Source organism: Mercenaria mercenaria, chromosome 1 (genome assembly GCF_021730395.1).
Source record: "Mercenaria mercenaria strain notata chromosome 1, MADL_Memer_1, whole genome shotgun sequence".
NCBI lineage: Eukaryota > Metazoa > Mollusca > Bivalvia > Venerida > Veneridae > Mercenaria > Mercenaria mercenaria.
In genome coordinates this window covers 120838034-120850869 of record NC_069361.1, presented here as the reverse complement: position 1 = coordinate 120850869, position 12836 = coordinate 120838034, and the positions used below count along the sequence as shown (strand labels likewise).

The 12836-nt window shown below is 34.8% G+C and overlaps 1 protein-coding gene across 1 annotated transcript; it reads right to left on the bottom strand.

Moving 5' to 3' along the window:
* Window positions 1-6557: 6557 nt before the first annotated feature.
* On the bottom strand, window positions 6558-11034 carry LOC123545254 (zinc finger protein 862-like). Its single transcript, XM_045331601.2, has 2 exons — window positions 9198-11034; window positions 6558-8792 (listed from the first exon to the last, which is right to left on the bottom strand). The coding sequence occupies exons 1-2, from the start codon at window positions 9810-9812 to the stop codon at window positions 7233-7235; spliced, it is 2175 nt and encodes a 724-aa protein (XP_045187536.2). The 5' UTR covers window positions 9813-11034; the 3' UTR covers window positions 6558-7232.
* Between the last annotated feature and the right edge of the window lie 1802 nt (window positions 11035-12836).

Below are 12836 nucleotides of genomic sequence, written 5' to 3'. Positions count from 1 at the left end.
CGGTGCTGGAGAGTGAAACTGGGCACATCTGAGGAAACTGGAGCTGTCACTGGAGTGCTTAATAACTCCAGTGGTGGATGAAGATATTGCACAATTGACCAGACGCCGGCTGTCAATCAAACCAATAAATCGATAAGGGATCAACCAATCAATGTGCTTGATTCGACGCACATCTCCAGACGGTGTTAATGTAAATATTAACCTCCGACATTGCGATCTCGACATTGATAAAAATAACTGATAAATTCGTTTTGAAAATGATTATATATACAAGTAAAACTTATTAGAAATGGTAAAAAGGTGTCAGTGGGGACTTTGCAAGTCCGATAGTCGCTTCCCAGAATGCCTAGATTATTCCTTTTCCAAAACCTAAGTAAAGTTTTGAGAAGTATCTTCGCTGGATTAAGACTTGTGGACGTCCTCACAGACAATTGAAAGTGGATAAAATCGACGGAAACTACCAAATATTTGTATATACAATGGTATTAATATATCTAGCTTTCACTTAATTCACATTTGACCCTGGCGTCATGCGATAAATTAGGCATCGTAGGTGGCTACGAGCTAAGGTGTATGTGTTCACATTAAATACGGGCATCGTGCCATATTTTTTTCATTTTTTTCATTTTTTTTTTTTTTTGCAATTTCAGTGCAGTTTTCTTGCAGTCACCGCAGGCTTCCAACGGAACTCTTACGTGCTGGAGATGACCAATATGTATAATCTGAAAAATGTTATGCCATATAAAGGCTGCCGCACGGAAATGATGCGGCCGCTGTAGGCCGCGCGATGATTGCTCAATATCCATGCGATTTCATTCGGTACAGTACTGCAGCAAGCAGGAACCTTGTGGCAGCTCTGCGAGTGCCGTGCGAAGGTCTCAGGTGTCTACAATCTCTGTACGATTTCTTTCAGGCACTTTGTCCACGGAATATCGTGCGTTGGCTGCACGATCAGCGCATGACTTCCTAACGATGCCTGTGCGGAGATTGTGCAATGCCACCTACGACATGTCTACGGTCTACGTGCTTTCAATTTGTTCAAATATGTATAACTTTTTGCTAAACAAAGTCGTTGAGGCTGCGTAGCCCGTATGAAAATCGCACATCCATACCCCCAACCCCCTCCCCCGCCCCCACTGCCTCCGCAGTCACACAGAAAGGAGGATACGGGCAGTCTACGGGTTCTGCAGACACATCGTAGGCCAAAGATAAACTAGGCATTGTTGGTTTATTTCTCAGCCATAGCACTTCTTATTTGGCATTTACATAACAAGAAACTGTGAAGAGAAAGTGCCAAAATGTTCAAGTAGCAAAAATATGAACTATAAGTGCTACATTATTCGTGCCCAAACTTTTCAGTTGCCTCGATCAACATGTACGTGGAAAGACATCGGTGATGTGAATTCTTTTTAGGTTGAGGGAGAAGGGCTATTTATACCTAAAATGTAAATGTATCATCATCCTTCAATGCACTTTTTCCAGTTTTGCACATGGGGCATAAGTACTGATAGAGTACAAGTCGAGAAAATACTAAGAAAATATCAAACTGAATGATAAACAAATTTTTTATATAATAATAAAAACACGCATAAACTTGTCAGAGATTTATTAAAGAAGCAACACAAAATTTTCAACAATAAATATCATCAGTAATTGTCGTCGTGTAGCCTTCTTCTGTCTTCTTTTGTCTTCTGAATATACATGCTTTCTCAACTAATTCTGTCCCCGAATGTCGGAAAATCCCAAAACTATCAATGTAAGACTCCTAACAGTACTTTCTCGAAATTCATCTAAATGTTTTAAAGACACATAACAAGACAGAAAATTCTTGCCAATATCCCTAGACCAAGATTCTACTCGGTAAAATTTCTATAGTTTCACCCCAGAACTGATATAAATAATACACACAACAGACTGTCAACAACATAAAAACTCCCTGTCTCAAATGAATATGCGAGGTAAGTACCCTGTTATTGTGACAAAGAAGTAGAGCGAGCATTATATGTTGGAAGAATACTAGGTTTTGCTTAGAGCAAAGAAGATATTTTAACAATAAATCATAAGTGAGAACAAACAATACCGGTAAACCATAAATTCAAGCAAAGTAGTAGATAGAAGTACATTAGTACATATTTCTAACTGATATTGGATTTGTTACAATAAAACGGATGGTTCAATGGTTTCCTGTCGCGGAAGCTGACATAAATATTATCTATTTGCTGGCATCACATGTTACACAAAAGCTTCCTGTTACAATATACACAAGTAATAGTTGGACAATTAAAACAACATGTCTGATGTGAAAAACACACATACAGCAAACAAATTAATGTCTGCCAAGGAATTACCACTGGTAGTTGATAAACATACTTGATAAACATACATCAAAAGCATTTTTTCTTCAATTTTAAATGCATTTCACAGAGATTGAAAATCAGAGAAGTATTTATGTTTGTATCATTTTGACATCAAAGTAATGAAACGAATGTTTCAATATTTTAAATAGACAACTTTACCGGTAGGTATTTTATAACAGAAAAGGAATTGCACTTAACAAAACAATAACATTTCTTCTTCAAATCAAATTCAAATGAGCAGCACCATGAGAAAACCAACATAAATCCAGACGAGCGTGCGTATCCGCGCAATCTGGTCAAGTATACATGCTGATCACCTTCAAAGCCTATTGCGTTTAGAGAAACCGTTAGCGAACAGCACTGCGCGGATGTCTGGATCCATGCTGGCCGCAAATGCATTATGTTGCTTTTCTCATGGCGCGGCTCAAATGTTATTTATGTCGCAGTTGTTACGGGATTACTTTAAAATTGATAATAAAATAAATTAGTAACACAAGTATATGCAACAAAGGGTAATATAGGAAAACCTGTCTTAAGCAGCTAGCCAAGGGAGTGAAAAAAAGTGGTTGTTTACAGCAGGTGGCTGCTTAATGCATGCAATTTATAGAATGAATGACCGTTTTGGGAAATGAGACACAGGCTGCTTAAGACAGGTTGGCTGTTATAATTTAGAGGTGACTGCTTAAGCAGATTTTACTGTATATCATATAAAGGAAAGTACTCTACAGAGTTTCCGTATGTTTAAATGTTCACAAAAAAGTCTGTAACAAAATCTGACAGGAAATGAAACTGCTTTTCTTGAGCTATAATCTTTCTTTATCATATAGCTGTCAACTCATTGATTAAACTAGTGTGATGGGAAACAAACGACCAGTGAAGATTGATATTATGGCTACAGAGTTTTATACACAGAGGGAACTCAGATAACACACATGTACAGAATTAAGCTGGCTTTCTGGCTGAATAGTTATTTTTATAAACACTTTTAAAGTTAATTTAAGCCTCTAAAATAGCACATTTTATCTGATGGCTAAATCATACTGTTCGGAGCAAGGGGCAATTAAAAATGTCAATGCTGGAGTTACTTCCAGGGTAAATGAAGAAAACTTATATATGAGAAATATGACAGAACAAATATAGGGACCGGAGCCAGTCTAGTACAAAATTAACTATCGCAAATAACAAATAGAAGAATAGGCAGTAAATAAAACTGCGACTATTTGAGACATTAAGACTATTATTGCACTTATTTTGATTATACATTTTTGTACATCATGAGAGAAAATAGTAGTAAACGTAATATTTATATTAAAGCCGTAAAGATGGTAAAACACTTTAGCTGAAGTTAATGCCGAATCAATCCACAAAAATATGGTAACTTGTCGCTTGTAAACAACACGTTCTATCAAAATAAAAAAAAGGAATTGAATTACAGTCATAAATTCAAATGAAATATACGGTACATCAATTTGGCTATTGTGTTCAAACGTAAATGAAACATGTATTTGCTTAGCGTGAAAACAAATTGAAACAAATTAATTTTGAGAAAAATCTGCTAAAGATAATATAATAATTTAGTACGTTTTATAAGTCAAATAAGCAAAGCAAACCAGAAAAATAATTCATGTTTAGAATAGAAAGCATTGGCATTGCTATTTTTAGAGTACTGCGTTTATTCTAGAATTATTAAAACAAATTCGCGAAATAAGAGCATGTCTTTAAAACAGCCAGCGCATTTTTATGCAATCTTGCCAGGCATACGTTTGTTTCTGACAACAAAGAAAATGACGTCATACATCCACTAGCTTTTCCCGAAAGTTTTTAGAAAATGAAAGTAAACACGCTTAACTTGAAAATGAAAGTCGCATTTGCATTGATCAATAGTAAGGTGACACGCGCTGGGGTCAGTCCGTTTAAACTTCTTCTACTTTTTATATTAATTGGAAGTCAATTTTCAGAAATTTCGAATGATATACTGAAAAATACATTGGCTTTAGCATGACATGTCAGCTTTTCATCTACGAGAAAGATTGAACTCGGAATAAACACAAATCACATTGGAGTCACTGCCTGGAGTCCGTAACGGAGCAAGCATATATGGAGATTTTTAGAACTTCGTGAATAGTTAATAAAGTCTAATATCTAAGCCACTATTATAATACCTTATATACCAAAATTACCAAATAATATCCCACGGTTTTCAAGAAATGTTCATTCATATATATTCATAAGACTTACAGTAAACCTAATAGCTGTCTTGCTGCCTTGTAATTTATTTGGTCTGGTTCCTTAAGACCGGGCCCACGGATATTATGAGAATAATACAGTTTTATATGGCTCAATACAATCTCTTGTAACTCTTTTTTAGAATGTATTATGAATATGTAAATAAATGTAAATATTTCTTATTAGCATTTGTCCAAAGATGTGATTATGATTCAAACGGCTATTCAATATACCGACATTACAAATTCACGGCCCTGATTTTATACAATATTTGAGCGCTTCCTACTGATTGAGTAACAGATATTATCCTGAAATAATGCATAACTAACAAACACTAAAAAAATATATATCTCATTGATTAAACGAAAACCTGCCTTATCTTATCTGATTATAAATGCAATATTAATACACTTGAAACAGATACACATATATCAAAAGACGTGCTTAATACATGTCAAATTTTCACTTGATGCACTTTATAAATTTGCCCATTCAAGACAGATTTATTTTAACATAAATATAAATCTAGTAAACAAGCTTTGTATATAAGGAATTATAGAAGTATAAGAGATGTCAAATGATTGTATTGAAAAATTGTAATAGTACTATAGCTTTTCACAGCGCATTAAGCCGTAAATTCGAAATTTCGAGTTGATAAATAAGATACACTTGGCCGTAGATTTTGACCGGTCTATAGTTCAAGCGTTAGGGTCAAAATTTGTTAAAGTGAAAATTCATGTTTTGTCAATTGAAATAAATCACTTATAACTGAATGCCCGGTGACGTTCTAGTAAGGTTGCGATCGAAAACAAAAGAAAAAAATGTCTATGCATTTTTGTCAGATGAGGAGAGCGTATTGATATTGCTTTTGCTTTGTCATACACTTGTCTTTACCTGTTTAATTAAAATAAATTATTCTAAAGGCTATGTTGAGATCAGTGATGGACTGTAGTGTATGTATATTGCCCATACAGTACAGTACTGATAAAACAATAGACTGATGTACAAAAACGTTCAATTTCTTTATTTCTAAACTCAAATGGAAATATATTTTCAAAATTATCCAACTTGAAATAAAAAATGTTGTAATAAAACATAGTAACGGAAGAATAACTCATGAAGGTATTAACATATCAGTTTTCTTACAGTCAGTTTTATAGCCTGCAAAGCAATGTCATTGATCTGTTTGGCAATTTGTATATACACATATTAAAATAAGAAAGAACGATGGAGGCAATCATCTGGACAAAAAAACATAATTAAGATTTCTTCACACCGTCATCCAATATAGAGTCCATTTAAATGGTAAAATATAAGTTTCTTATACATTACAGTAGAAAAAAATGTTTATCGGTTATCATTGTTTAATAAAAGCTAATTCATCCAAACTACTGATAATGTAGTACAAAAATGATAACTGGATCATGTTGCCTACATTTAATAAAAAGTAAATACTTAAAGCCTTCAAATGGTCCTGGCCATCTACAACCACTGTACCAGTTTAAAAAAAAACTGAAAGAAATTGATGTCAGTTGTAAGTACAATTCTTTGGCATTTCTTTTAATAACAAATTTGTAGATCTATGTACAAACAAACACTCCAATTACATTTTTATCTACAGTTAATTCATGTACGGCAGCTGTTTCGAAATGATAAGATCTTCTTCCTCCAGGGTTCTTGGTAGGATTTTCAAAGTAGGATTCGAGGACTCCCTTCCTGGAAAAAGTTGGAGTCCAAGTATGAAAAAATGGAGTCCCATATTTTTGCCTGTCGCTAGATAAAGGCATAGCCTTATAAAACCCTACCGTTTGTCAAGGCTGTAGTTTATAAAACTTACTATTGGGCATGGTATTAAATAGATATGGTAGATTAAAGCCAGATTCCTTGCCCATCACTATGCTGAGTATGCTCATTTATGTGACTGTATTTAAAGTAAAAGTAAAAGAACAGTTCAAAACAAAGTATTTTATTCAAGTGAAAGAAAACACTTATTATCATAATCAGTGACATGACAGTTCCATTTATATGACTGTTTTCATGGTAAATGTAAAAGAACAGTTCTAAACAAAGTATCTTATGCAAGTGAAAGAAAACACTTATTATCATAATCAATGACATGACAATGCCATTTATATATCTTATGCAAGTGAAAGAAAACATTATCATAATCAATGACATGACATTATTCCATTTATATGACTGTTTTCATGGTAAATGTAAAAGAACAGTTCTAAACAAAGTATCTTATGCAAGTGAAAAAAAAAACACTTTTTATCATAATCAATGACATGACATTATTCCATTTATATGACCGCTTTCATGGTAAATGTAAACGAACAGTTCTAAACAAAGTATCTTATGCAAGTGAAAAAAAAAAACACTTTTATCATAATCAATGACATGACAATTCCATTTATATGACTGTTTTCATGGTAAATGTAAAAGAACAGTTCTAAACAAAGTATCTTATGCAAGTGAAAGAAAACACTCATTATCACAATCAATAACATGACGATTTCATTTAAGTAACAGCATTTATGGTAAAATGACATAACTACATGATCGCAACATGTTTTTAAAGGCCCAGTTCTTGTTGATTTTCACATTTTAGACATATATACACTTTGCACTGACAATTCCATTTCAAACTTATTTTCTCCTATTTTTCATTTCACAAAACTTGACTACAGCGGGCTTAGGGTCAAACACCTCGATCGCTGGACCCTCTTCAATAACTCTCATTAATTTAGTAACAGTGTCATGCTTCAGCCTGGCACGTCCCTTGGTTTTTACTTTGTTGTGAACACTGAAACCCCGTTCACAGGCAACAGAAGTAATTGGAGAAACCAGTAACACAGTGGCAAGTCGGACAAAGTCTGGAAATACATCTCTGTAGTTTCCTAGAAGGTGGGTACAAGCATCAGACAGGGACATGTTCAGCGATTTCAAAATAATTTTCAACTGGAAGTAGTCAGCTACTGCTCTGTCAGAATCAATAACACCAGATTCACCACCATACAGTTCACAAAGTTCCCTTAATTCTGACTCACCATGACTTTCTAGGTCAGTAACATTCTTTGGTATGCCAGCTGGGCGAAACACAACATTCAGAAGCTGCAGACTTTTCATTGATTGTTTATCAAACCTGGTTTCTATGTTTTCGATTAACTGTTCCAAGTACTGAGAAGAGGAGTTCTGAAATTGCATCCTCAGCTGCTCTCTGTCGGTCAATTTGGCACCACGATACACATCATCCTGAATACTGCTGTATACCTTCTCTAACTCAGAACCATTCACATTCTTTAACTGTTTAAGTTTCATTATTGTTGACTCAATCATCAAGGTGACTGTCTCCACATCAATTAAGTCTCTCTGAAAAACTCTGGACAGCTTGCATACCACATAAAGAACATCTTTTAGAAAGCCAGACACAAGGACAAAGGTCACATTTTTCAATTTTGTTAACAGGCCTTTTGCGTCAGGATTCCCTTTTGCAGCATCATGTTCAAGAGTATTGTACAAGGCAGGGTAACAATCTAATATGGCGCGAACTGCCCCCTCAAGTGACAACCAACGAAAACTGGCTGGTTCTTTAAGTGTCAGAAACTCAATGTTTTCATCTTCCATAATGTCAGACATGGCGCGTAGTTCATTGTACCTTACTGCGGAGTTGCTGAAATATCTGTAAATCAGTTTAAGTGTATGTTGGTAGTCATTAAGTAAAGGAATATCTCTACAGGCCTGACCAGCTGCAAGGGCTAATTTGTGCGCAACACAGTGAATCTGTATCAATTGTGGAGAATACTCTTTCAGTTTGACACCTACACCATTTTTACGACCTGTCATAACTGAAGCACCGTCACTGGCTAAAGTTATCAGTTTGGACATGGGAATTTTCTTTTTCTCAAACAACTTTACTATTTCACAAACAATGGTATCGGCCTTGCCATCTGGCACATTTATACAATCAAGGAAGAAGATCACTGATTTGTTAGCACTATCTACACATTTAACATAGACATTTAACTTCTTAAACACTGTAATGTCTGTGCTTTCATCAATAATCAAACCAATGAATTCTGACTGCGCAATATTTTGATCAATCTTCTCTTCCAGTGTGGCATTGATTGCATCTAACAATTCTGTCTTTGAATCTTCACCAGTGTACAGTTTGGTTGGGTCTTGAAGATCACGACACTTGTTTTTTACCTGAAAATAAAGGATGGCATTTTAAAATACAGTTATGGCCAATGTTAATAAATTGTTTGACAGCTATAAAATACAGCATGTTACCAGAAACAAACCTTTTTTTAGGCCTTATCACATCGGTCTTAGAGGTCCTATTGCAAGATAGCAAGAAACAACTAAATAATTTTTGCCAAAAGTAGACAAATTACATTTCAGTATAAAGCGTCTCATGAACAACACATTTTATTTTGACTGTCACATCTTCAAGGTAACAAAATCGCAATTCATTTGATAATGTGTATGTCGTAAAAACATTGCAGTCTGATCAAGATCTGCACTGATTGCCATTCAGTCAAACACGTTACTATTTGTTTTAATATCGTGATGGTCTAACAACGAGAAAAGAAAACAGTTAAAGTAACATACCTGAAGCTTCAGAACTTTGTTGTACTGGTTCAGTGGCTGGCCTTCTTTGGCTATGTAGTACATTGTATTCACCTGGGCTTCTTTGGAAGCATCACACTCAAGTTCATTTTCACGTATGGCAATTGTCTCAACAACCTGCTTTACCGTGGTGTTCTTTTTCTTTGCCTGGTGAGCCTCAGCAGCGAGAAGATGATCTTTGGTATTTTCATGCCTACTGAATGTTGAACTTTGCAAATTAGGTGAACCGTTTGTTGCCATTGAATTTGTCCTTTTTGACAGTTTACACCAAGAACACATAGCTTTAACATTGTCATTTTCATTCACTTTTTCAATCCACGGAAATGACCTGAACCATGAATCATTCCATACAGTCCTAATCCTTTTTGATTTCTTTTGGTTTGAGTCACATACAGTTTCACTTTCATTTTCAATATTTGAACACGATTCTACACATTTGCGTTTAATGCCGAGTTTTTCCAATGTTAACTGTGACATAATTACACCAGAAATTGAATATCCAAATTTTGCATTTATTTGAATCGTTCTTATTCCACAATAATACTTTAAATGACCGAACGATGTCGGCATTTGAAATATATGTTGTCTCGCATCCATTGTGGAAACAAAGCGAAACAATTATTGTCACATTAATTCAAGGATAGCTGCGAATAACATCACAATTCAGTCCAGTTAATGTCCTGCAAACACCGATATTTTAAGTCATAATTTAATCCTCATTTAATCTAATTATCTAAATTTGCGGCAAATACAAAGAAGCCTAAGTCAGCCGCGTGTTATGAAAATAAATTGGTTTACACACTTAGCACATAATCAAAAGCATGTTTGTCGCGTGTTGATTAGTTTTATTGCGTAAGCAATACTACCTTAATCGACTGGCAGTTATTGGAAAACAGCGATCGCTGATTGGTTGAGAGCGCAAAGCAGCCACTGCAAACTCCACCTTTGATCGACAGGCGAGAAAATTTGACAAGTTAGTGTATCGGGGAAGCTACGCACTCGGCAAATTTTTTACGCGTCCCATGGAATCGCGCTTGGAATATATTGGCGTCCTTTTCCAAAAAATATGCGTACAAATACGCAGAATTAAGCGTTCCCGAGAACCCTGTTCCTCTGACATATTTGCGACTTCTCCACCTCAAAAATCTCCAATCAGTCAGAACCCTTTTATACAAAGAATCGGCATTAGCTTTGCCAGATAGGTAGCCTAGACCCTAGAGGTTTATTGAGTTACATGTTGAAATACACACTGACCTAGCTGTGATCCCTGTTAAGAAACAATCTACTATCCTACCCACAGGCAATCGGCGTGTGACTTTGACCCCTTATGAATAATGGACCCCCACCCTGTTCTCTACAACCCAGATCTCCAACATAATAACAGAAAAACACATTTTCCAAAAAAAAAAAAAATGCTGTGATCCTACCAAGATTTCACAATGAAAATTTGAAATCAACCAATAATCTCCACACATACAAACAAATGTACTAAATGAAATAATGAGATTTACCATATAAGATCAAAATCAAGCATAATGTGCAGAAGGAAAATGAGTTTCGGCGCCCTTACACCAGCCATAGCAGTCAATCTGCGTTGAACAGTCAAAGAAAAACTGCCTCGTCACTGCCTTTGTTGTAGCAAGTTGTTTTGTGCACTGGTTTATTGTTCAAATGTCCATGAACTCGCTCGTCCTCGGTGTGTAGGGGAAGAACGTGGGTTTGTTTAAGCGCTGCCACCACGCCAGTTAACAAGGAACAACGGTAACGATGCAAATCAACGTTTATTGGCAGAGAAACGTAAATCAACTCTTTAAGATTACAAATGGAGGAGAGAAGCAAAAGGGCGACAACCCTTGCAACATAAAGCTAAACAACTGTATGCCGTACTAATACCGTACAACTGTGTATACAATGGCGCAGCATGCATAAAATATCACATTAATCAGTGCATTAATGCTTTATCAATGAAAACAATACACATGTTTGCAATAATTTAACAAATACACTATTACTTTATTCAGACTTGGGTTTTAAATGTGTTTAGAGTTGTATTTTTAATCCAGTTTGTGCCCACACAATGTGTATTAGAATGTGTAGTATTTGAAGGTAAAGTGGATACATAAAAAATAATGTAACATTAAAACTACCTGCAGGTGTAGTTTTATAAAATTTAATCTGTATGGCGACAGAATACCACACGGTTATCATTAGTGTGTGTTTATTAACAATGGATTCAATGACTGTGAATTGTATATCTCCTTCATATATCTGTAGGCCCCCATGTTTTGTTTTTTGTAGTTGTTTTCCTTTTCGTTTTTTTCTTCTTTTGTTTTTCTTTTTTTTTTTTTGTTTATCACAAATCATTCCCTAAGACAATTATTAGTTTCTACATTCGTGTTTTCTTCCCACAATGCAACTATGCTTAAATATATTCATATCGATCAGACCGTTTATATTTTAATGACATTTTTATCTCAACCACCAATTAGAGCCCGTTCAATGAAAATATACACATAGGGTATCATTGTAAAAGATATGGTCAGAGAGCTCACGAACTTTTATTGCAACAATTGAGACCAAAAGAAGTTTATACATTTTTGGAAACAATATTTCATATCCTCCATGAAAACCCATTTCTTAAGTGTCAAAGCCGTGCCTATCTATATTTCGTTCGCTTATATTTGTGATAGGGGAGGTAAAATTCACTTGTAAAATATTAGGGGGTAGGGTAAAGTTTACGTCTGCCAGTTTTTTCACTGTTTAATTACAGTAACAATTGGATTGTCAGTAAATATGTCAAAAAATTACAGCAATAAGGAATTCATCAAAATGGAAAAAAAGGCAAACTTGATATTCAAGGTCAAAGGTCTAATTCATTTGAAAATCACAAAATTTGGCATATTTGAAATTTATTTTTATTCTTAGAAAATAGTTTGTTATCTTAAGACACTCATCTTTATCTATATAATGTCTATATATTAGCAAAAATAAAAAATACAAATATTATTGCAAAAAGTCAAGGTTAGCCCTGATAATTTAAGGTAAAAGTTCATTTCCGTGCGAAAATGTCAAAACTGTTACCTTTACTTTTTTGTAACCTGTTCAATATGTCTTCACATTATTAGTCGCTGAAGTTAATTCATTTTAATGTTTGTATGTCTAGCAAAGTCAGCAGTGAAATTGTAACCCCAAAACCGCAAAGGGTAAAGCTAATATCAGAGGTCAAAGGTCAAATTTGTGTGAAAAGAAATGCATAAATAGCTTTCAGGTAAATAGTTAACAACACGGAACTTTTTGAAACTTCCAAACGTGGAAGATGTTTAGTGAGCTGCACTATCGGACGGTGAACCATCAACTTCGACCATATGAATGTACTAGGGACAGAAAATACCACAATTTGAAAGCTTTATAAAATTATACCACAATTAATATTTGACTTTAATTAAGCGTTGCTTTATGCAATCATGTAAGTAGGGTTACAGTTAGGCAGCAGTCCATATATTGTTGTCAATACTAAGTTATTTTAGATATGTATACTTACTTTTTAAATCGCCACTACTTTGCCCTTAGCGTGTATTCACATTTTTAATTGTCAATGACAAAAGTGCCGACAGCCTTACG